A 26,750-nucleotide genomic window follows, 5' to 3' on the forward strand; every position below is an offset into this window, starting at 1 on the left:
ATCACCATACCGTATATTAGAGCCCCGTAACTTATCTTTTAACTAAAAGCTTGTACACTTTGACCAATGTCTCCCATTTTCTCCAATACCATCCCCTGGTTAACGACCCTTCTATTCTCTGTTTCTATGAGTTCAACTTTTTTAGATTCCACATATAAGTGATGTCATACAGTATTTGACTTTCTTTGTCTGACTTATTTAACTTAGCACACTGCCCTCAGGATTCATCCAAGTTGTCACTAATGGAAGCATTTCCTTTTCTCATGACTGAATAATATTCCATTGTCTGTGTGTGTGTGTGTGTGTGTGTGTGTGTGTGTGTGTGTATCTTGGCTATTGTGAATAATAAAATCTGGTTTTTTCCAAGCATAGTTGACTTACAATGTTGTATTAGTTTCAGGTATGCGGCAAAGTGAATGAGTTATACACATATCCACTCTGTTTTTAGATTCTTTTCCCATATAGGCCATTACAGAGTAGTGAGTAGAGTTCCCTGTGCTATACAGCAGGTTCTTACTAGTTATCTATTTTATATATAGTAGTGTGTATATGTCAATCCCAATCTCCCAATTTATCCCTCCGAAAATGTGTTATTTAAAAAAAAACATTTTACTGAAGTATAATAGTCATATAGAAAAAGTGTATATATCATAAGTGTACAGCTATTACTAAGTGATCATATCTGTGATGTTAACACCAGATCAAGAAATAAGATATCACCAGCAGACCAGAAACCCGATCATGCTTCCTCCTGAATAACCTAGTTTTGAGCTGAGCTTTCTCTTGGGGAAGAGAACAACATTCATTATTCATTTTGTCATTTATTTAGCTATCATTTATGCATTCTACAAATAATTATTAAGTACCTACTATTTTCCAAGCATTACTGTGCATATGAGAACAATAGCCATAAACAAAACAGATAGAACTCTCTACACTTACGGAGTTTATACTGGAAGAACACAGATCATAGATGTGAATAAATAAAATGTAATAGCAAGGGGGAAATAAAGTAGAAAAATGCTCTAGTAAATGCTGGGATACAATTTTAAGTAGCTTGTACAGGAAAGAGCTCTCTGAGAAGGTGACATTTGCACCTCCTAAAGGGATCAATTCCATACATGTAAGTGAGGGGAGAACATTGCAAGAAGAGGAACAGCAAAGCCTTGAGGCAGGGATCACAGTACAGCAAGGAGCCCAGTACAGTTGACACAGAGTGACCACAGAGACAGTTATGAAGGAGGCAGTCATTAAAGTAACAGGACGCCATCTTATGTAGGATTTTGTAGACCATTTTAAAGGCGTTAGCTATTATTCTGAATGAAGGTTTTGAAAAGAGCAGTGACATGATGTGATTTATGTTTTAAAAGAATGACTCTGCCTGCTGAATTGAAAATACACTGCAGAAGGACAAGAGCAAAAGCTAGATAGCTAGTTAGCCACAGCAATAATCCACAGAGGCTGGTTTATACCATGGTGGTAGCGGTGGAGGTCATGAGAGGTGGATGAATCCTAGGTCTATTTTGGAGGTGGAGAATTTGTTCAGAGTTGATGTGCTATGTAAGAAAAGAGAAGCATAATTCTGTCTTTGTTGCTTCTTTATAATCCTTTATTTTAGTAGTTCAACCTTGGGGCAGCAGATACCTGAAAAATACTAAGGATATACCTGGTTCAGTCCTACCTTTACCAGTGATTCTTAGAAGGTGCTTGTCGGGCTTCCCTGGTGGCGCAGTGGTTGAGAGTCCGCCTGCCGATGCAGGGGATATGGGTTCGTGCCCCGGTCTGGGAGGATCCCACATGCCGCAGAGCGGCTGGGCCCGTGAGCCATGGCCGCTGAGCCTGCGTGTCCAGAGCCTGTGCTCCACAACGGGAGGGGCCACGGCAGTGGGAGGCCCGCGTACCATGAAAAAAAAAAAAAAAAAAAAGAAGGTGCTTGTCTAAACTCTCCCTGAATTATCTATATTGATATGGAACTCACCACAGTCTAAAACAGTCGCTTTAGATGTTTGAATTATTTTAAAAAACTAATTAGAAAATACTTCTTTAGACCTCTGAAATAATTATCAACAGACAGACTACTATTAAATTTTCTATTTCTTCTCAGAAAGTGGTTTTCAAGGAATTTGTTAATTCCGTCTAAGTGGTCAAATTTATTGGCAAACAGTTATTAATAACATTTCCACATTATCCTTTTAATATCTATATTTATATAGTATACCACTTTTTATTTTTAATATTGCTAATGTGTGTTTCTTGCATTTTGTCAATTTTGTAAATAGTTTATCAATTTACTAATCTTTTCACACAACCAATGTTTGGCTTTGTTCTGTTTTCTATTTCATAAATTTCTTTTATTATTTGTTTTCTTCTATTTCCTTTGAGCTTAATTTGCTTATTATTTGCTAGTTTCTTGAAATGGAGGTTTATTGATTTTAAAACTTTTTCTATTTATGTATTTACTTAAAACTTTCCTTCAAATCACTGCATTAGCTACTGAGTTTTGATATTTTGTATTTTCATTATCATTCAGTTCAAAACACTTCTACATTCCGTTATGATTACTTTAGAGTCATGAGTTCTTTAGAAGTGTGTTGCTTAATTTCTAAATACTGAGGAATTTTATAGCTATCATATTTATGACTATAATTATTCCACTGTGATCCTAAAACTTACATTTTATGACTTCAATTTTGAAATTTATCAACACTGGCTTAATGACCCAGAATACGGTCTATTTTGGCAACAATTTCATGTCCACTTGAAAGGAATGTATAGTCTGCAGCTGTCGGATACAGAGGCCTATAAATATCATTTAGGTCAAGCTGGTTAATTTTGTTTTTCAAATATTATATGTTGATATTTTTTGTCTGGGGTATCAATTATAAAAAGAAGTATGTTAATATTTCCATTTATGTTTGCAAATTTGCCTATTTCTCCCTTCAGTCAGTCAATTTTTGCCTCAGATATTTTGAAACTATACTTTAGGTACATAAATGTTTGGGATGGTTAATTACTGAATTTATTATTTTATAATTAGAAATTCTCTTCTTTATCTCTGCTATTACTTCTTGTCCTAAATTCTACTTTGTGGGATATTAATATAGATATACCACCTTTTATATGATGAGTGTTTGCATGTATATATTTTCCATCCTTTTACTTTTAACCTACTGGTTGAATTATAAAGATATAGTTAAAGAATCATTAGAGAAATGCAAATCAAAACTACAATGAGGTATCACCTCACACCGATCAGAATGGCCATCATCAAAAAATCTACAAATAATAAATGCTGGAGAGGGTGTGGAGAAAAGGGAACCCTCTTGCACTGTTGGTGGGAATGTAAATTGATAAGGCCACCATGGAGAACAGTATGGAGGTTCCTTAAAAAACTAAAAATAGAACTACCATATGACCCAGAAATTCCACTACTGGGCATATACCCTGAGAAAACCATAATTCAAAAGAGTCATGTACCACAACATTCATTGCAGCACTATTTACAACAGCCAGGACATGGAAGCAACCTAAGTATCCACTGCCAGATGAATGGATAAAGAAGATGTAGCACATATATACAATGGAATATTACTCAGCCATAAAAAGAAATGAAATTGAGTTATTTGTAGTGAGGTGGATGGACCTAGACTGTCATACAGAGTGAAGTAAGTCAGAAAGAGAAAAACAAATATCGTATGCTAACACATATATATGGAATCTTAAAAAAAAAAAAAAGGTTCTGAAGAACCTAGGGGCAGAACAGGAATAAAGACGCAGATGTAGAGAATGGACTTGAGGACACGGGGAGGGGGAATGGGAAGCTGGGACGAAGTGAGAGAGTGGCATGGACATATATACACTACCAAATGTAAAATAGATAGCTAGTGGGAAGCAGCCTCATAGCACAGGGAGATCAGCTCCATGCTTTGTGTCCACCTAGAGGGGTGGGATACGGAGGGTGGGAGGGAGATGCAGAGGGAGGAGATACGGGGATATATGTATATGTGTAGCTGATTCACTTTGTTATACAGCAGAAACTAACACACCATTATAAAGCAATTATACTCCGATAAAGATGTTAAGAAAAGTTATTATAAAAAAAAGATAGAGTTCAAGTATACTTCTTCTAAATATTATAAGTTGAGTCATTTTGATTCTCCAGTCTGATAATGTCTGTTCTTTAACTGAAGTACTTGGTCCTAGTAATATTTAATGTAATTAATGACACCACTGAATTTAAGTCTTTCATAATCTTATTTTAAAAATTTCTCTGTGTTTTTTTCCCTTTGGTCCTACTTTAAGTTATTATTATTATCATCATCATTATTAAACTCACACTTCCAAAAGACTACCAAGAACAAATAATGTTCCTTCTTCTACATGAAAAATCTATGTATTTTTTACCTTAGGAAACATACTGACAACTGACATATACTGAGCACTTAGTGTGTGCCAAACACTGTATTATGTATGCATATAAATGCATTATCTGATTTGATTCCCTAAAACAAATGAGGCAAGAGCTATTATTATTCATGTTTTTCAGATGAGAAACTAAGGCTCAGAGAAGTCAGATAAATCACTCCTCTAACTAGTGGCAGAGCTGGGACTCAAAAACCCATATGGTTACCTAGCATTTACCTCTGAGTCTCTCCTTTCTAGATTGTATATAACCAGTGTCTTCATTTAAGAAAAAAAAAGGGGGATATTATTTCTTGCATGGTAGTTTTTTTCCTATGGGCATACCTCAGTTTATCTGTGCCCAATATCATGTAGGATTTCTGTTTTCTTATTGCTTTGTTTTTCCTTGTATCTTGGTTTAGCTACTTAACTTCCCTAGTAAAAAGCCAAATCTAGGAGGTTAAATCTACCTAACAGTGGTGTGAAACGAATATGTGAGTTTGTATAACCTATGTTACAGTTCCTTTACTAATCATTTATTCATACATGATTGAGGAAATCAAGAGGTTTTCCCCAAGCTCATATCTCTTGAGTGCCATTGAGCAAATGTGCTTTATGTTTTGCTTGTTCAGAACTCTGAGATGTGCAAACACTACCGAGTATTACCCAGGATGGGTTACCTTTGTCCAAAGATTTTACAGCCTGTCTGTGGTGATGATGGCCAGACATACAGCAATCCTTGCAAGCTCTGTCATGAAAATCTGTAAGTATACAAGTCCAATGAGTCCATCTTCCAGTGTAGAGGCTCTTGATGACAGTGTTGACCCAGAGCAGTGTACTGATAGGAATGTGAGGTGTGTTACAAACAATTTACTAATCATAACAGTTAAAATTCAAATGTTGTGAATGATCTTATTCATGCATAAAATAGAGAGGATTTAAGGTTATCCCTTTAATAAAACTGTTCATATAGTTTACTGAGTGGAAGAGAAAGGAAAAAGTGGTGGGGTTACAATAATTAGAGAAAATCTAAGCCCATGTGCACTCATGGGAGCATGAACATCATCTACCCTTCGTGTAAAGAGAAAAAAGTTGAAAATCATTGCGATACAGAGTCAGCCCAGCCTCTAATCTCTAATGGCCTTATGACTACCTGATAGTCACAGATTTCCCATCCTCTCCAAGTCTTCTTGGAGCAGGAAGTGCTATCATGCAGAAGAAAGCACACTGGAGCAAACGGCAGACCTATTCTCAATTTATTATAATCTATCTGCAGGTATGTTATCTTATCATTCTGAGATTCACTTTCTTCCCTGGAAAACTTGAGATAGTTCTCTGGGCCAGCTGACTTCACAGGATTATTGAGAAGAATTGCGATTTTTATTTTAGTTAAATACAAGGAATTTGTTTTATTACTTTAATTATTGGTTGTAGATTTGTTGTTGCTTTTCTGCTCGAATGCTATTTACTCTCACATCCATTCACATTCTTCACCTGTTCCCAGCCTTCATTTGACCAGCTTTAAATAAGGGCATGGTGGCAAATCTTGACTTTTCTACCCCACCCCACCTCAGACTTACATTGCAGTCCATATATGTTCATTCTCTCCTTCTTAGAACACTATAAGCAAGGCCCAGAATGTGAGGATGGGACTGATATCCTGCTTTTCAATCCCAGGAAAATTTCTGAATTTACATTTATTTCCTTTTAAATCAACTAATTCACAAAAGCAAGAGCCATTCTGCAGTTCATATACATAGACTAAAATCTGGATATGAGGGCTTTATATGTTATATCTGTAAGTAAGTCACTTTCATATTCACAGTTTCACTGAATTCTCACTGCTCACTACAGAGTGGTATCATCTTCATTGCACATAAAGTTAATCTGAGGCTCAGAGAGTCCAGGTAATTTGTTTAAAATGACAAAGCTAGGAAGTAGATCAGATTGGATTTTAATCTTGTTGATTTGGGTCTAAACACAGTTTTCTTTTCTCTCCACTACACTACTGTTATATCCAAGGCAGTAGTTCCTTAAACATTTGGGGATCAAAGATTCCTTTGATAATATAGAGAAAGTTACCTCTTTCCACAAAGGAAAAGAAAATGATGAAACATTAAAAATTTGTATGCACAATATCTGTGGGCACATAAATCTCTTGAGGTCTCTCTATGGATCTTACAGAGTTTTAATAATTAAGGAATCTTAATTCTTATTAAATGTTTAAGGAATGAGTACAACCATTCATGAATCTGTTGCTATATATGTCTTATTTTCACCCCAGAAATCCTTCAACTTCTCTTTATTGTAAATGTCAGGCCCTAAATTATCCATCCAGTGCTCTACAAGCATTCTATTAACTGTATAAACCCACAGCAAGTTTACTCAAGGGAGCTTCAGAAATTACAGAAATGCCCATAATAAAAATATTGATAAAGGATTGTTTAAGTAAAGAACTGTGAGTATACATTAGGAAGAGAAGATTCAGGCTATCCCAGGGAAGATGGAACATTATTGGTTTCCATGGTCTTAGAGGAAGTTATAGGGAAGCAGTTTCAACTTGCACAATGTTCAAAGACAAAATGAACTGTCCTGATAGACAGTGAGTTTCCTATCACCAGAGCAAACAAGTAGATGTTTGCTATATAATATTTCTCATGAGAAAGGCATTAAAATTCATCTTTTAAGATTCTTTCCAACTACTGATATAAAATTCACACTTTATGATCATATATTGTTATATTTTATAACATACATATAGAATTTATATATATTTATGTAAAATACATTTTACAAAATATATTCTATTTTATAATCCCCAAGTCACATTATAGGTATCCAATAAAGTCAAACTTCTCTCTGGGATCCAGTTTTCCCATCTATAAAATAATGGCTTTTGCTCCAGATGATCTCCAAGTTTATTTCTGACATTCAACAATTCCATGACTGTGTAGTGTACAGGAGAATGAAATGTGATGAAATAGAACCAGGCCTGGAGTACAAATCGGGGGCTAAATCAGAAGAGAGAGAATAAACCTGAATGATGCCTACTGGAAAATAGTTGAATGCAGATCCCGGCCCCTATCCCTAATTTCAGTTCTGGTTTGATGCCCAAATGTCACTCATATTGATCCTTGGTTGTGTTTTGTCTTTTTTTTTCATTATAACTTTGAGTTTTCCCATCTTTGAAACTTCCTCTTCTGTTTTAGAATACGCCAAACTAATACACACATACTCAGGGAAGGAAGATGTGAGGAGAATAGCAACCCAAAAGCAACACCTCTCAGCGTGCCAGCACCTGTAAGTACACTGGCGTTCATGATTACAGTGTCAGAACCAGGTGGTTCTGCTTCTGTTCTCTTGAACTGAGTGATCGACATTTCTCTGGCCAGGGAAATGATACTAGGTCAGATAACCCCAGAATTGGTCACATCTTCATTGTGAAGATAATTAAGTAATTACTGAAATATGTGGGAATAAAAATATAGTAGTTAACATTTTTAAATGTTTACAGTTTACTGGGATCATTGACAGACTGTTTATGAGCAATGTACATAATGTAACACTTCTGCAGAGTTGATTTTATTTTCTGTGATCTGCAATACAAAGATGAGACAGAGACCAAGCGAGGTCAGATACTGAAAGAAGTGGACTTAAACCTTATATCCTCATATCAATACTTTGCATTAAACTGTTTACCAACATGAAAAGTTGCCTTTTTCATTTAAATTCCCTACAAGGATGTTATGACACACATCACAGTAATTTCACCTTATCTGAGGTTTTGTTTTCCATGGCTCTAGTTACCCAAGGTCCAAAAATACTAAATGGAAAATTCCAAAAATAAACAACTCACAAGTTTTAAATTGTGTGCTGTTCTGAGTAGCATGATGAGATCCTGCACCGTCCTGCTCCATCTCACCCAGGAGGTAAATCTTCCCTTTTTCCAGCATATCCCACCTCTTAGTCACTTACTAGCCATCTAGGTTATCAGATCAACTGTCATGACATCACAGTCTTTTGTTCAAATAACCCTTATTTGAGTGAATAATGCCCCCAGCGTGCAAGAGTAGTGACACTGGCAATTCGTATATGCCAAAGAAAAGCCAAAAGGTTCTTCTTCTATGTGCAAAGTGAAAGTTCTCACCTTAATAAGGGGGAAAAAAATATTGTGTGCTGAGGTGCTCAGATCTTTGGTAAGAATGAATCTTCTATCCACGAAATTGTGAAGAAGGAAAAAGAAATTTATGTTAGTTTTGCTGCTCCACCTCAAACTGCACAAGTTACAGCCACATTGTGTGATAAGTGCTTAGTTAAGATGGAAAAGGCATTAGATTTGTGGGTGGAAGACATGAATAGAAAATGTGTTCTGACTGGCGGCAAGGTGCTGGGCCAGAAAGCATCAAGCCTCTACCAAGACTTCAGCAAGGGATCCCCTGAAATTAGTGACACCAAGCCATTTACTGCAAGTAAAGTATGGTTACAGAGATTCAGGAATAGATTTGGACTGAAAAAAACAAAAATTACTGGAGTGGCTGCGTCTGCCAGTGAAGAAGCTGCTGCCACATTTCTGACAGAGTTGAAAAGGTTGATTAAAGAGAAAGGATGTCATACAAAACAAGTCTTCAATTACAATGAGGCTCCTCTGAAAGAAGATACCCAATAGAACCTGCATTCATAAAAGTGCAAAGGAGGCACCAAGGCATAAAACATGGAAAGACAGATTAACTCTGGTACATACCACAGGGCATATGATTAAGCCAGGCATAGTGTACAGAGTGAAGAACCCACTTGCTCTCAAAAACAAAAATTATCTGCCTGTGTTCTGATACCATAATCAGAAAGCATGGGTGATAGCCATCTTGTTTATGGAATGATATCAACCAATGCTTCAACCCAGAAGTGAAAATATACTTGGAAGAGGAAGGCTTGGAATTTAAAGTCCTACTAATAATAAACAATGCACCTGGCCATCCTGAATCTGTGTGCTATGAAAATGAAAATTTCAAGGTTGTATTTTTGCTTCTATATATAACCTCATGACTTCAGCCCCTTGACCAGGGCATCATTCAATTTGTCAGGGTCACATACACCTGCCTGGTATTTGATTACATTTGATCAGCAACTGATGTAGACCCTAATCTGGACAAAATGCACTGATGGAAATCATTCACTATTGCTGACACAATAACATTCCTCAAAGCTGCAATGGATAAACTAGACCTAGAAACTGTAAATGCCTGCTGGAAAAATTTATGAAGTCATGAATGATTTTAAAGGCTTCCTGGGGATCAATGGAGAAGTTAGGAAAATCATTCACAGGGCAAGACAAGTTGATGGAGAAGGATATTCTGACATGCTTGATGAAGTGGAAGAACATATTGAAGGCCACTGAGAAGTGTTAAAGACCGAGGAATTGGAAGAACTTATTGAGTCATCTACAGAGGGAGAGGAAGATGAAGAAATTGAAACAGAACCAGCAATGTGAACATTACCAAAATTTGCCAAAGTGTTTCAAGTTGCACAGATATTAAAGGAAAAAATTATGGAATATGATCCTTGGATGGAACACAGCATTAAAGTCACCTGTATGATCACCAAAGGATTACAACCTTTGCAGCACTTTGATGAGTTAGAAAAAAAGAGTGACACCTTCCGATTACAATGTCCTTCCAAAAGTTTTTGGCAAAAAAACCCTTAAACTATCAAAGATTCCCAACCATTGACATTATCTGCTCCTGTCATCCAGCCATCAACATCATCATAGTTTGATGGATTAACTGAAGCAGATGATCCTCCTTCTGACCTATTCAGAAGGTCAATGGTAGCCTAATGCTATGTCACAATACCTATATCATTCACCTCAATCTCATCACATAGGCACTGTATTATCTCATATCACCACAAGAAGAAGGAGTGAGTACAGTGCAATAAGATATTTTGAGAGAGGGAGGGAGAAGGACCACATTCACATAACTTTATAATTGTTCTATTTTATTATTATTGTTGTTAATCTCTTACTGTGCCTAATTTATAAATTAAACTTTATCAGAGGTATGTATGTATAGGAAAAAAAACATAGTATATATGGGGTTGAGTGCTATCTGTGGTTTCAGGCATCCACTGGGGATCTTGGAACATATATCCCGAGGGTAAGCAGGACTAACATTCTCCCTGGTGATGGCATTTGAGGAATCTCTTCCTCAGGCAAGATGATATGTGACCTGGGGAAAAAACTAGGAATTTTCAAATAAGAGAAAATTTTTTGTTACCAGATAAATATGGGTTCAGACTTTTTGATGTTTTTTCACATGCGAGACCTTTGGCAAATCACATAAATATGTAAACCAAAGCTCTCACTGAGTTTTTGAAAATATTTAATAAATACTTTTAAGCATTTGGCCCAGTGTTTAAAAAGCAATGGCATTTATTATCAGGCCTAGGAGTCTAAAGTATGAATGTAGAGAAACAGCACAATGTTTCTCTGGCACAATGCTTATTTCTTTTAAATAATTTTAATAAATTATTTTTAATAAATTTATATTTGGTATTAAAATATACTTATCTTTAATAAAAATATATTTTAATAAGTTAAGATTTGATAGCTAGTTATTATTATTCACAACTGTTTCTACTCTGTTCCACTGCCACAGAAAGCTTTGGCAATAATGGAATTAAAAACAATTCTGCCAGACTTGAGGATCTTAAGCAATACTAGATGAGACCATATTCAAAAGAACTCAGCAAGCCTTGATATGCGAAAGTGGAAAAACAAGAGCTATAAGCTAGGTGTTTCTGGTTTCACACTGGTAGCTGGAACGCAGGGTAGGAGGCAGGGTACTGGAATGAAGTCAGGAGACCTTCACTGTTTTCTCATGTGGGTTAAAAAGGTCATTTATCTACTCTGGGCATTACACATATATAAAGAGAGGTTTAAAACTTTTGCTCTAGTCCCTCTGTTGTGTTGGCTATCTTCTTATCTTATTAGATATAAACTGTTAGTGGTGTGCTTCTCATTTTATTGCCAGAATATACTGTCTCCCCATCTTACAAACACACCTGGTCACATACATCCCGAACAGGGAGGTAAAAATAATCTTTATGCAAGTCTTATAGACCACACCTTAGACTATGCCTTGCTGTAATCTCATGTAGACAATATGATGAAAACTACTTTATGAGGAATTTGCCATAGAATAATACTAATAAGATGTATTTATTCAAATAATGAAGCATCTTGCCAGAGCTAAGAACAAAAGGTTTTGCAATTTCCTTCCTTTCATTTTGGGGTGTTTTTTTTCCCGCTAGAGTTATATAACAGGCATTATTAATGACAGGAATTATTTATGGTTTTATCTGATGGAACAAATCATTAGAGCAAGAGGTGTCCTGGGGATGGGTTCAGTTCCTGCTGTATGATTCAATTATGTGATATTGGATACCCCAAGGTGATATGGGTGGGTCATGGCCCAGCACTGCTCTGATAACCATTATGGGTGTAAATCCTGGAGGCTGGAAACTATTGCCTAAACCTTGTTCCTCTGTAGAAGATTCTCTAAGAGAGTCTGGAATCCCAAGAATGAATAAAAGGCCTGGCAGTCACAACTTTCCTGGAAAAATAGACTGAAAATCCTACTTTTACTTCCTATTCTAAGAGGTACTTTTCATTATACAGTAACTACTAAGATTTATGCAACTCTTTAGAGTTTTATCTTCTCTTTCCTTCTGCATCCTCACAGTAAATCTGTATTTAGGGCAGGGATCGTTATCTTTCCCACTTTACAGAAAATCAGCCTGGGAGAAATCCTGCAATTTACCAAAGTTAATCAGTATTTGTTCGGGGTCCACTGTAGCCCTGACTTCATTTCTTGTGCTCTGCCACCATCCTTTAGTTGTCAGGAGATTCTGAAAACCAAGGGCTCTAGAAAAGGCATTATCTCAATTAAATAAAGATTAGCTACACTGGAAGGAAATTCCTATGTTAAGAAAAATACCAGTACTATTTTCTGAGATGAATAAATGACTATTCTCAATTCCATGACAAAGATTTTCAAGGATTCAACAAGACCATAGCTTGCCAACTCAAATCAAAGGAAGCCTGATGGGAGTTTCCCTGGTGGCGTCGTGGTTGAGAGTCCGCCTGCCGATGCAGGGGACACGGGTTCGTGCCCCGGTCCAGGAAGATCACACATGCCGCGGAGTGGCTAGGCCCGTGAGCCACGTCCGCTGAGCCTGTGCGTCCAGAGCCTGTGCTCCGCAACAGGAGAGGCCACAACAGTGAGAGGCCCACGTACCGCCAAAAAAAAAAAAAAAAAAAAAAAAAAAAAGGAAGCCTGATGGGGTTAATGTGAGAACTAAAATGGAGGTTTGAGTTTGGAATAATAATGCTGCTAGTGTTCCAGGTAGTACCAGCAGACAAGATGCAGCTACCTTTTTAAAAAATTTAAACGTTGATTTAATGTTTTAAATGTTGATTTCAAGAATATACAACTACACGGATGAGTCAGGCAGGAAGACAGCTGATTAAAATCTCATGGCCTAAAACAAACTATAATAGTAAAGCATTAATTGTTAGAGGAATTAGACTTAAGTCCTGACCAAATGTGACATCTTGGCAAGTCAGTGAACTTCTCTGAAGCTTAATTTATTCCGTTGTGAAAAGATGTGAATGACACCTTCCTTTTTTCATTACCATAATGGTCTCATGTAATCAAGAGCAGAGTTCATTTTTGTATCCACCTCAACAGGTAGTATATACTAGATAATAAATACTCAGCGAATCAACCTGAATAAAATGTGAAAGTGATTTGAAATTGTGCATTCTTAGCAGAATGCAGGAATCTATGGATTTCTTTGACTATGTTATTACCATCATAAATGTATAGCCTGCATTTCTACGACGTCTTTGAGTTTCTAACATCTAACCTACCCATCTTCTCTTGTAGGTCAAATGATGAAAGAGTTGGTGAAAGCCATGAGGGAAAATGTGTATTCCAATTTCTGAATTGCCTACCTTCACCATCTGTATACACGAAGAATTCTTCAGAGCTCATCTTATTTACTATAGAAAACAATACAGAACTGTTGGGGGAATGGACTCACTGACTTTCAGTCTTTTCCATCTCTTTCCTCCTACATTCTGTGATCTGAGGGCACAGAGACATCTTCACCCAGTCTGTGCTGTGGAAACCTCCTGATCACAATGCTGTCTGTCCAACTGCTTGTTCAATAAAAGTAAACCCCGCAGACTGCCATTTCTCGGATTTCTTTGTCACTGCCTGGATAATGGGAACTTGTTTTTGCAGAAGCTGAATGAACTCTACCTTTTTGTTTTTCTAAGCCTATAGGTGGACAGAGAATGCTTTCTTCAAATTCAAGTTGCTGTCACGGTTGGGAAGGAATGTCTAAGAAGAGAAGTGGGGATGTAGGGGTTCCCAGGCAGCCAACAGCTATATAAAACCAAACCAGCTATGAATCAATAATTCATAATTTCCTATATCAGGGCCTTGGACCCATACATAGTCTGGGGGAAGACCAAGGCAACAAGAGTTACCAAGGTGTGCAAGTCTGAGCAGCACTGTCTGATAGAAATATAATACTAGTTACATATGTAATTTCAAATTTTCTAGTAGCCACAAAAGAAATGGGTAAAATTAACTTTAGTAATTTATTTAGCCCAATATATCAAAACTATTATCATTTCAAATATAAAAGATATATAACATTATAATAATTAATATAAACTTTTTCTTTTTTTTTTTTTACTAAGTCATTGATATTGGTATGTATTTTATACTTACAGCACATCGCAATTTGGACCAGCCCCATGTCAAGTGCTCAAGAGCTACATGTATTATAGCTAGAGGCTACTAAACTAGACAGCGACCTAATACATATGAGAAATCCACCAGAGAATATAAGCACTAGATAGTGGTGGGATGGAACACGTGTAAGCTCCTGCCTCAATGCTGAAACACTCTCATGCTCAGGACCTTGCTACCGGTGTCCTGTGACAGTATCTAGTTACATTGTTCACTTGCAGATTCCAGGCTAATGCTGAACACACTGTAGATGGAGGAAGCTGTGGGGAATCCACCATGCTTCTAGTTGTTCGCAGCTCTAGAACTGTGCCAGGAATGGCAGGCCTACTTGGATTTGGGAAGTTAATTTTGTATTTATTCCTCTGCCCTTTTTCTTTTAGATAAGTTGCCACTAGGCCCATTATAGTAGGATTTTATGATCTTTGTCCTCTTTAACTGAGTGAAGATACATCATTCCCTATGGTGTTTTTTTTTTCTTTTTATGTTATCATTAAGAAAAAAGAAAGAAGACTTGTTAATCATTTTTCAAGCAGGAAAACACAGAGCCATTTCAGAAAAAGAAAAAAAAAAGGTGAGAAAACAATGTTGCTATTTTCCTTGGTAATTCCAGGACATATAGAATGGGTTTACAGATACTATAACATCTGAGATGTATCTCCTTCCTGGTTATTTCTAGGAAATCCAGAAACACCATTTTCCTGGCTAAGACATATGATTTTTGAGAAGTAGTCACTTTATGTCATTTTGAATATTTTACTGAGATAACAACAACAAACCCCCTGTACTGCCTTCATCATTATTATTTTGATTATGATTATCAGGTAATATGCACAAAAGACTATGTTCTCTCACACTCAAGACTTGAGCAACCCTTGATAATAATTCTGAGCACCAGGGAGAAAGTGTGGCTCAGGGATATGGTGAGGTGAAGGATAGGGTGGTCTAGAATGGGGTGAGACACAGGAGTGGAGAAAATTCCAGGGACCCAGTCAAAGTCAAGGGTGAAGTGGGGGTACAGAGGTCAGGGATGAAATGAGAACCAAGTAAAATAAAGCAGGGAATGGACTGAGGCTCTGGGATTGGGGTTAAGAGTGTGAATGTGTTGAACACATTACTTGGGATTAAAAAAAACAACAACTGAAAGTTGTTTATTTTGGAGACACAGTCTAGAGGCAAATATAAAATGTCATCTGTGTCAAAATGGTCACAACAAAATAGCTGTGTTAACTATCAAGTAAACTGATTTTTGAGTTGCTTCCTGAGTTATATCTTGACATCCAAATGGAAGGTAAATGAAAACCAGACCCATCTTACTGATGTTTCACAAACCAGCCCTAAAATTCTAAACCGGGAAGTGACAAATGATCCTGAGATGGACCTAAAGAAGGCCAGACTATTTCTTAAAGAAGCCCAGACTATTTCTATCACCTCTTCCTGGTCACTACCACAGACTTATGCATTTCTCTATAACTATACCTCAGATTCCATTTTCAGAATGTGGGTTTTCATAGAAGTACCACTGTCAAGCTCCATATTTTTTCATGTAAGGAACTCACCTGAAGTCTCCCTCTCTCTCTCAAGGCTTCAGAAACAAGTACAGAGAGGACCTGCATAGATTACAGGTCAGAAAACGTTTTCACTAAAGAGCCAGATAGACTTTGTGGGATACACAACCTCTGTCACAACCACTCAATGCTGCTGTTGTGTTGATATAAGGAATTTACATTATGTAAATTCATATGCATAACTATGTTCCAATAAAACTGTATTTATAAAAATAGGTGGTGGGTCAAGTTTGACCTGTAGGCTGTAACTCAGTTATAGTTAAGAATCTGTCTCTTTAGCTACATGTGAATCAATGAAATTAGAACACTCCCTCACACCATACACAAAAATAAACTCACAAAGACATGGCACCATAAAACTCCTAGAGGAGAACATAGGCAAAACATTTTCTGACATAAATCGTAGAAATATTTTCTTAGATTAGGCTTCCAAGGAAAAGAAATAAAATTTTAAAAAACCAAATGAGACCTAATCGAACTTAAAAGCTTTTGCACAGCAAAGGAAATCATCGACAAAACAAAAAGACAACCTACGGACTGGGAGAAAATATTTGCAAACGATGCAACTGACAAGGGATTAACTTCCAAAACATACAAACACCTCATACAACTCAATATCAAAAAAAACTCAATCAAAAAAAGGGCAAAAGATCTAAGCACACATTTTTCCAAAGAAGGCCAACAGGCACATGAAAAGATGCTCAACACATCACTAATTATTATGGAAATGCAAATCAAAACCACGATGAATTATTACCTCACACCAGCCAGGATGGCTATTATCAAAAAGAACACAAATAAATAAATGTTGGCAAGGATGTGAAGAAAAGAGAACCCTTGTACACTGTTGGTGGGAATGTAAACTGGTACAGCCGCTACAGACAATAGTATGCAGGTTCCTTAAAAACTAAAAATAGAACTACCATATGATCCTGGACATATATCCAGAAAAGATGAAAACCCTAATTCAAAAAGATATATGCATCCCAATGTTCATAGCAGCACTATTTACAATTGCCAAGACATAGAAGCAAACTAAGTGTTCATCAACAGACAACTGGTCTAAGATGTGGTATATACATGCAGTGGAATATTACTCAGCCACACAAAGAATGAAATATTGCCATTTTCAGCAACATGGATGGACCTACGGAATATCATACTAAGTGAAGTCAGACAAAGAAATATTATATGATATCACTTACATGTGGGATCTAAAAAAGAATATAAATGAATCTATATACAAAACATAAACAGACTCACAGACATAGAAAACAAACTTATGATTACCAAGGAGGAATGGGAGGGGTGGAGGGATAAATGAGGAGTATGGGATTAACAGATACAAACCACTACACATAAAATAGATAAGCAACAGGGATTTACTGTATAGCACAGGGAACTATATTCAATATCTTACAATAACCTATAATGGAAAATAACCTGAAAAAATATATCTCTATATAGATAGATGTAGATAGATAGATGACTGAATCACTTTGCTTTACACCTGAAACTAACACAATAGTGTAAATTAACTATATTTCAATTTTACAAAAAGAATCTCCCTTGTCCTTCTTTGCAACTTAATTGTCTTCTCTTTGCTCCCTTCTGTACACTTAAACACCAACCACACTTCTTATTCTATGATAATAATAGAAGATAATAAATGTTGACATTTCTAAACATTTAATATGTGCTTAAAAATGAGGAAAGCACATTCAAAATGCACATTTGTACTCCAATCCAATACTCTTTGTGGCCTTGCTGGTTGACCTTGACCAAGGCCAGTCTCATATATAGCACAGTTAGATTATGGTAAATGAAGGGAATGTGCCCTCAAATAGCACTCCCTGTGGCCTTTACCAATGATGGATAATACTTGTTTCCCTCATAGTAAAAAGCATAACAAGACATCTTGTTCTTTCCCTGATACCATCCTGGCACACAAATCCCTTTTTCTTTCCAGTATTGAAATTAAAGTTCAATATAAATAATATGTGACTATAAATCATTCTTCAAGCATGAAGGGAGAACAGAAAGAAAGACTTGGTCATTTGAAAATCAGTCCCAAGAAAAAAAATCTAATAAAACATTCATCATCCTTGATGGACTTTTCACTTGACAGTAGTCCCTTCTGGATTATTTTGAGGGATGATGAGCTGTCTTCCTCCAGGCTATTCTATGCACTCTATCCTTATCTGTTACAGTCCTTGTAAATATCTTTCTAGCCTAAAGACATTTACTTTTTACCTTATTTTTTTCTTTAATGAATTTTATATCCTCTTTTCATTTCAGTGAACTTTTCAATGGCCTAACAGACTTGCTTGTCTCCATCCTTTACAGCTTTCTTTTTTTTAAGTCTCCAAATGACCTCTTCATCCTTTACAGCTTTCTTGTTTTTTAATCTCCAAATGACCTCTTCAAAACACAGATGTTTAATTCCCCATTTTAATTTTTTTTGAAAACTCCTAAGCAGCCACACTGCACTAAAACACAGTAAAATGAGAAAAACCTGAAACCCAGGCATTATCTTTCCAGATACCTTTTATCCTCTGTACAGTTAATCACTAAATCTATTAAATCTTTGGTTTAAGCCATCATCAATCTTTCATGATTGATCGAAACAGCCTTATACATGTTCTCCCTGCTTCAGCCTTCTCCCTTCCATTGCATTCTCCACTGCAGAGTGATGATCTGAAATCCAAATTTGATAGTATTATGCATGAAACTTTTAAGTGGCTTCTCTAGCTCCCAAGATGAACACCAAACTCCTCCTGACATGCAAGGCCTCTGTCCACCTCTTCAGGCTCAGCTCTTACACTGTCCTCTTTCCCTTCTACCCTAGAATAATTTCCTTAAACTTGTTCCTTTATGTCCTCTCCTCTTAACATACCCTCTTTATCCACCCCTGGCCCTTCTCCCACTTTTTCCTTCCATCTCACAAGGTTCATTCCTTCAAACTCTGGAATAATTTTTTCTCACCTCATTAAAGGTGTAGCTTTTTTCTAGAAGCCTTCCGTGACTTCTTTCCCCTCTGTGAATTAGTTATTCCTTTCTTATGCTCCCATAACATCCTGTCCTTACACCTATATTACCAGCTGTCACTGTTTCCTAGTTGTTTATTTACAAGTGCATTTCTCTCACTAGACTGTGAATTCTTTAAGAGAAGAGATGGTTTAATGTCCTTGTTTTTATTTCCAGTGCCTAGCAAAATACCTAGCATGGAGTGTTGCTTATTAAAAGTTGTTGACTAAAGCTAGACCCTTAAGAGACTTAAAAGAAAATTTAAAACAGGCACTCTCAGTTATGGTCAATGACATAAAGCCTACAAGGACTTCTGTTTTCAAAGAACTTAGAGATTCTGCATTCCCTTCCTGGTACAAATTAAAAATTGCTGGCACTGATGGTTGGAAACGAGCTAATTACCTGAAAATATGAACTTATAAAATGTATCTCCTCCCCAGATGAAGGCTAGATTCATGAGATGTTTCTCAGAAATATTAGAAAAAGCTGCAGCTAAAGAAGAATGCAAAAGCAGTATGAGCCCAGAAAAAAATATGCTGTGAAGTGTATTGTTATAATTAGCCTTATTGTAACTTTCAACTAATTAATTTGCTCTTTATCAGCTACATATATGATATGTAGTGATAAAGAAAATCTCGATCAGGGCAAGGTTATTTTATTTCAGATTGATAAACTCCCAGGTTGACAGAGCTAGAGGAAAATTAGAGATGATTTATCCAGCATGTTTAGTATATGGGAATCCTGAAGCCAAAAGAGGGGAAGTGATTTTTCTAAGCTTACCCAGATGAGTGCAAAGGAGAAATACAAATTCAAGTAAATGGTTTTTAATCTCATGTCCCTTACACCACTCCCTCTGGCCTCATGAACCACAGTTCCATGCTTTTCATGTAAATAAAATTATCTATCTGATTATGTTTTCAGACAAAAGGGTGGATTTTGTATCAAATGATCCCAGAAAACTGTTCATTATCTACAGAAACAGTCACGTCTGTTAATTTGTGGAATACTTCACTTCCAAATCTATGGATCATGTGGCAGGAGACAGTACACATGCAGATTTTTTAGCATAGAGTAATGGGATCAGCAATGCAAAGTGAATTCTAATGGCTTGACTTAACACGAAAGAAGTCCTGGGAGCAGTAATAAAATGGAAAGTTGCCAGCTATTATATTCTCATCTCTGGATCCACTTTGCTCCTTAAATTTTAAGTTAGAAAGCTGCCAGAACTCCTACTGCCAAGGTCTCTAAAAATGAGCTTTGACAAGTTGTGTTCACAAAGGATATTTGCTTAGGTCCTGGCCTCTGGTCACAAGACAGACATGGATGATTCACGAAGGAAATGCCCCATCCGTCTCCACCCAGAGGCTGTTCCCAGGCACCCAGGAGAGGTGTAGGTAGCTGGAGAACCTCCAGTTGTAAGTACCCACTGAAGAATTTCTGGTGGAGCTGTTTACCCCCAGGTTAGCACTTATCTGGAAGCACAAGGTAGGTTTCTAAAGATGAATAGAATTTTGACATAGTCATTTTAATGTCAATATGTCAAACAAGAAGTAATTAACACAGCATCAACAACTAATGCAGTAGTTAAAAGCTATTAACTAGTTTTCTTTTTATCTTTCCTTGACTCTCTATCACAAAGCTTGAAGAAAAAGGTATGTATTTTTACTTTACAGGATATTTGAAATAAACTGGACAAAAACATAAGAAGGGGCAAAAAGTTACTCTTAATGGCTTGAATACTTTAGAAAGTAACCAAAGCAGAAGAAATTAAATTTTCAAAAGAAATCAAAGGGACGGAGTACTAACACTGACCAAGACTGCTGCCTGGCAGCTTCCTGAAGATGAAGAGACTGCTGAGTGTATGACTATACAAAGTATCTGCTGAACCCTAGATTCATGGGGTTCTCAATCTCAGTCAAAAATCACCCTGTCTCATGGGTGGCACAGAATCATGGAGCAGCCTCAGTGAGGGGACCCATTTAAGGCTGGCTTGCACTGCTGAGATGCAGGCAGCAACCATGACTGTTCAGAGATAATAGGGCCTGTTCTCATTTTCTGTGCACTGCTTAAGCATCTCAGATCCTCATAAACTCCAATCATGAATGAGACCAAATCTCCCCAAAACTAGGCAGAATGAAGACCTCAGAGTCAGACGTAACTTTATTTAGAGAAAAAGAAACAGATAATGTTGTACATCTACACTTATTTTTTTTTTTTTTTTTTTTTTTTTTTTTTTTTCTTTTTGCGGTATGCGGGCCTCTCACTGCTGTGGCCTCTCCCGTTGCGGAGCACAGGCTCCGGACGCGCAGGCCCAGCGGCCATGGCTCACGGGCCCAGCCGCTCCGCGGCACATGGGATCCTCCCAGACCGGGGCACGAACCCGTATCCCCTGCACCGGCAGGCGGACTCTCAACCACTGCGCCACCAGGGAGGCCCCATCTACACTTATTGATCAAAACTGACATCTACTCTGTGTGGGATCCATGTTGAGGATTGCTAGGAATTCCTGTGTAGTGCATGTCCACATTAAAGGCTGGCTGCCCCAGAATCACAGCTAATCAATTAGTTTTGAAAAAAAAACCTTGAGCCTGTTAAGGAACTGGTAATAGAGATGGGTGTGGATTTGTTGAAGGGTTTTTTGATTTGGGCAATGTATTGTGATGATGTTGAGTTTCAGGTAATTCTATGTACTGTTTTTAAATCCTTAGTTACTGAGTAGATGGTGAAAGGAAAATGCAGTCTTGTTAGTTTGTTGACCAGATTAATTTTTCGTATAAGTATTTCCAGAAGGAGAAGATTATTTGACTATATTCATTCAGTTTGAACTATTTTAAATCTTATTCATTTTGCACATATTTATAGAGCAAGACTAAGTGCCAATATATGTGCTGGACACACAAGGGTTAGTCTAATCAGAAACAGACCTTACCCTTATGGGCTTATAATTCTTTAGAGTGTGGAATTAGTCAAATAATTGTATTTGCTTCATTACATACTGATTAGAGGTACTTAAAAAGGAATGGAAAGTTGGGATTGTATTTTGGGAACTCTCTGAGAAAGTAGGTCATAACCTGAGCTCTGAAGGTAGAATGAGTTTAGGTTCAAGAAAAAGACAACACATTTGATGGCGTGGTCGTGACAAACCACAAGACTGAGATGGAGGGACTATGGAGCATTTGAAGCAAAAACAAAACAAAATTTAAAAAAAGACAAAACAAACAAACAAACATGGAAAATGGCAAAGAGCCAGGTGGTATAAGGCAAGGTTGGAAAATCAGAAGGGTACAGATCACATAGGGTCTTTTAGCTTATACTAAGAAGAATTTTTTTATGTGCAGTGAAATGCAATTAAAAGAGCATAAGTACAGGAATAATATGATTCAATGGACATTTAAATTACAGAAATTAGAGGCTACAGAGGAAAGGAGAAAGTGGAGGGATTAGTTGGGTGACAGACAGATGATGGTGGCCTGGCCATGGTGGTGGTGTTGGATAAGGGAAGAAGGGAGAAGAGCTCAAATATGATCCCTTTTTCTCTAAATGGTCCAAACTCCTTCCCACCTTGTATTAGAGGTACTTTATCTACCTGTCTTATGGTAATCATAGAGACCCTGAGACTATCATCGTCAAGCTCAATCATCCCAGAGTCACTGCTCTCAAGCCATCACTGATACCAACATTGCAAGCAGACATGGGTTCTGGTCCCACTGAGACATGCCCCTTCCTTTGTTTTCAGTTTTCCCTACAAAATCAGGGAGTTACTCTAAATGATCTCATGTTTTACAACTTCAAGATAAGAGTTAGCTTGGAGATTTTTTTAGTAGATAAGATGTGATAAATATTTTAAGTCAAGGCATATAGATTTCAGTGAAACATCTTCCAATTATGGGGCTTCAGTTTCTTTAGCTGAGTTGCCACAGAAAATCTCTAAGACTAATTCCAGGTCAAATAGTCTGAGAATAAAGGAGATTGAGAGAGAAGCTAAATTTCCCAAATCTGTCCTGTTAACGCACTCTTCCTTTTCCCACTATAGCATAGCAGGCCTCCTTTGTCTCTTCCTGTCAGGAGGTCCTGACAACAACGGCATCACGTATGTTGTTAGCTGATGGACATACCTGGGTTCTGGTTCCCTTGCTTTGTGGAGGGGGAAGCTAGAGAGCTTTTGTCAGGCTAGGATATGATTCTATGTTTAGATTTTCCTAGTAAAGTCCAGGGGTGTCTGTGAGTATAATTCTAGTTGTATCATTCTTTTCAACTCAATTTCAGGTGAAATGTCCATATAAGAAAGTAGATTGAGTTAGTTCAATGGAATAGTGAAGCACTGCCCTGGTATATATCAACCCATCTGTGGCAACAATTTGGTAACCTATGAAAACCCCTGCATCTTGTGTGTTGAGAGCATGTGAGTAATACTAGGAGAAAAGAAGAGAACAATGAAAAACCTTAGTGCAAGGTGATTACCTCTTCTACTAAGTACAACAGGCTTGAAGCCAGGAATTTGCTCCAGTTTGCTCAGATAATGATCAGTCCCTGCTCAGGAGAACATGTGGCAATACAAAGCCGCCAATTGATAGGTTTTTTTCACTTGAAGCTTTAAATATCCCTTTGAGTCCTTAAAATTCTTTGATTTTAAAACAAACTGTACTTTTGCCTTCTCTCAGATATCTTCAACTTCATATGTGTCTGAAACTCTGAGCTAGGATAGGTGACTATAAAGTTTGGGTCCTCTGGCTAGTTTAGTTTTTGGATTTATGTGACATAATTATCAGTGATTAGACACTAAGTCTCACAAAACTGTGGCTTCAGGGTTGATCTCTGTATAAGACAGTGAAGTTCACAGGGAGAAAAACTCTCCCCATGGCACCAGACTGGAGCCCTCCATCCAATGATCATTTTGTAATTTTCACAAAGAGCAATGAGACAGGAATGCGTAAACCTCAGGCCACCCCCACGAATGAGGAATTCAGCCAAAGTGTAAGAGTACTGACAGAGTAAGATGAGGACTGATATACCTCATATATCATAAGCTGATTAAGTAACTTATTTTCAAAGAGCTTATAATATAGGTCATAGTATCTTCAGTGGCATCTTAGAATCATGGAAGGATAACAGGGTAGGAAATCCAATAACCTGGCTTTTGTCTGTAATCAATGTCCTTTATGCTCTTAGTTTCCTCAAATATAAAATAAGGGTGATAGATAATTTTACAAGTATTTTTGTAGCTCTGACATTCTATTAATGAAATATTTATTCTGATTCTTCCTTCAGGAAATCTCAGGGAAAAATTAGATTTCTACATGATGGAAAATGCTGAGTGGACTCAGACATGAAAGAAGTACCTTTTTTTATCTTTCCATTGAGAAAATCCTTCTCTTGCAACTCACCCCTCCTTGGATGTGTTCTTAGTGAGAGAGAGCTACCCCTAGTGAGCTTGTAGACCTCTCCCCTCACTGATTTGCTGCCTTCCATATTCTCCCTAATAAATAAACTTTTCTGAAAGTCTCATTTAACATGGGTCTCAGGTCTGTGCCTCAAGCCTCAGAAGTAGAGCAAAATGAACATTTGAGCCAAAGGTCAGAGACAAACACAGGGCTTAATCAGGTCTCTGATACTGTAAACTGTGGAATAATCTATCAATATGTAAAGGCTCCTGGTTGTCTCCCAAGGAACACAACAGAAATTTCTTCCATAATCCTTTAGAATTAAAAAAAAAATCAATTAATAGGAAACGTGCCTAAAATAACCAGCTGAACTTCCCCTCGCAGCTGTAGCCAGAGTAGTCATCCATCCACCAGCTCTAGTTTGTCTAAAACAGACTTGGTATAGAAAAAGTACACCCTGGGAGAGTGCTCTAAGCTTTCACAGCTCTTGTCTGAGAGGAAACTGCTATCTAGAAATTAAATGAAGGTATAAGAGCATTCTCAGAACTACCAGTCTTGCCTGAACCAAGATGGCGGAGTAGAAGGATGTGCTCTCGCTCCCTCTTGCGAGAACACCAGAATCACAACTAGCTGCTGGACAATCATCGACAGGAAGACACTGGAACTCACCAAAAAAGATACCCCACATCCAAAGACAAAGGAGAAGCCACAATGAGACGGTAGGAGGGGTGCAATCACAGTAAAATCAAATCCCATAACTGCTGGGTGGGTGACTCACGGACTGGAGAACACTTATACCACAGAAGTCCACCCACTGGAGTGAAGGTTCTGAGTCCCACATCAGCCTTCCCAACCTGGGGGTCCAGCAACGGGAGGAGGAGTTCCTAGAGAATCACACTTTGAAGGGTAGTGGGATTTGACTGCAGGACTTCGACAGGACTGGGGGAAACAGAGACTCCACTCTTGGAGGGCACACACGAAGTAGTGTGCACATCAGGACCCAGCGGAAGGAGCAGTGACCTCACAGGAGACTGAACCAGACCTACCTGCTAGTGTTGGTGGGTCTCCTGCAGAGGCGGGGGTGGCTGTGGCTCACCGTGGGGACAAGGAAACTGGCAGTAGAAATTCTGGGAAGTACTCCTTCATGTGAGCCCTCCCAGAGTCTGCCATTAGCCCCACCAAAGAGCCCAGCTAGGCTCCAGTGTTGGGTTGCCTCAGGCCAAACAACCAACAGTGAGAGTACCCAGCCCCACCCATCAGCAGTCAAACCGATTAAAGTTTTACTGAGCTCTGCCCACCAGAGCAACAGTCAGCTCTACTCACCACCAGTCCCTCCCATCAAGCCTCTTAGATAGCCTCATCTGCCAGAGGGAAGACAGCAGAAGCAAGAAGAACTACAATCTTACAGTCTATGGAACAAAAACCACATCCACAGAAAGACAGACAAGATGAAAAAGCAGAGGGCTATGTACCAGATGAAGGAACAAGATAAAACCTTAGAAAAACAACTAAATGAAGTAGAGATAGGCAACCTTCCAGAAAGAGAATTCGGAATAATGATAGTGAAGATGATCCAGGACCTTGGAAAAAAGAATGGAGGCAAAGATCGAGAAGATGCAAGAAATGTTTAACAAAGACTTAAAAGAATTCAACAACAAACAAACAGAGATGAACAATACAATAAATGAAATGAAAACTACACTAGAAGGAATCAACAGCAGAATAGCTGAGGCAGAAGAACAGAAGTGACCTGGAAGACAGAATGGTAGAATTCACTGCTGCGGAACAGACTAAAGAAAAAAGAATGAAAAGAAATGAAGACAGCCTAAGAGACCTCTGGGACAACATTAAATGCAACAACATTCGCATTACAGGGGTCCCAGAAGGAGAAGAAAGAACCCGACAAAATATTTGAAGACATTATAGTCCAAAACTTCCCTAACATAGGAAAGGAAATAGCCACCCAAGTCCAGGAAGCACAGCGGGTCGCATACAGGATAAACCCAAGGAGAGATACACTGAGACACACAGTAATCAAATTGGAAAAAATCAAAGACAAAGAAAAATTACTGAAAGCAGCAAGGGAAAAACGAAAAATAACACAAGGGAACTCCCATAAGGTTAACAGCTGATTTCTCAGCAGAAACTCTACAAGCCAGAAGGGAGTGGCATGATATACTTAAAGTGATGAAGGGGAAGAACCTACAACCAAGATTACTCTACCTGGCAAGAATCTCAGTCAGATTTGATGGAGAAATCAAAAGCTTTACAGACAAGCAAAAGCTAAGAGAATTCAGCACCACAAAACCAGCTCTACAACAAATGCTAAAGGAACTTCTCTAAGTGGGAAACACAAGAGAAGAAAAGGACCTACAAAAACAAACCCAAAACAATTAAGAAAATGGTCACAGGAACATACATATCGATAATTACCTTAAACATGAATGGATTAAATGCTCCAACCAAAAGACACAGGCTTCCTGAATGGATACAAAAACAAGACCCATATATATGCTATCTACAAGGGACCCACGTCAGACCTAGGGACACATACA

The 26,750-nt window shown here is 37.8% G+C and overlaps 1 protein-coding gene and 1 long non-coding RNA gene across 2 annotated transcripts in view; one reads left to right on the plus strand and one right to left on the minus strand.

Annotated features, from left to right (window-relative positions):
• Nucleotides 1–5,168, plus strand: part of SPINK5 (serine peptidase inhibitor Kazal type 5) — a gene marked incomplete at its 3' end in the record, with an annotated part of 66,565 nt that extends 61,397 nt beyond the window's left edge. Inside the window, exon 23 of the mRNA XM_081230626.1 lies at nucleotides 5,034–5,168. Coding sequence (XP_081086752.1) covers nucleotides 5,034–5,168 — 135 coding nt within the window. The remainder of the gene's footprint in view (nucleotides 1–5,033) is intronic.
• LOC308615312 overlaps nucleotides 1–26,750 on the minus strand; it is a 168,791-nt gene that overhangs the window by 13,178 nt on the left and 128,863 nt on the right. The gene's annotated exons all lie outside the window — the stretch shown is intronic.

The sequence above is a fragment of the Mesoplodon bidens genome, assembly GCF_964165515.1.
Source record: "Mesoplodon bidens genome assembly, chromosome: 4".
Taxonomy (NCBI): domain Eukaryota; kingdom Metazoa; phylum Chordata; class Mammalia; order Artiodactyla; family Ziphiidae; genus Mesoplodon; species Mesoplodon bidens.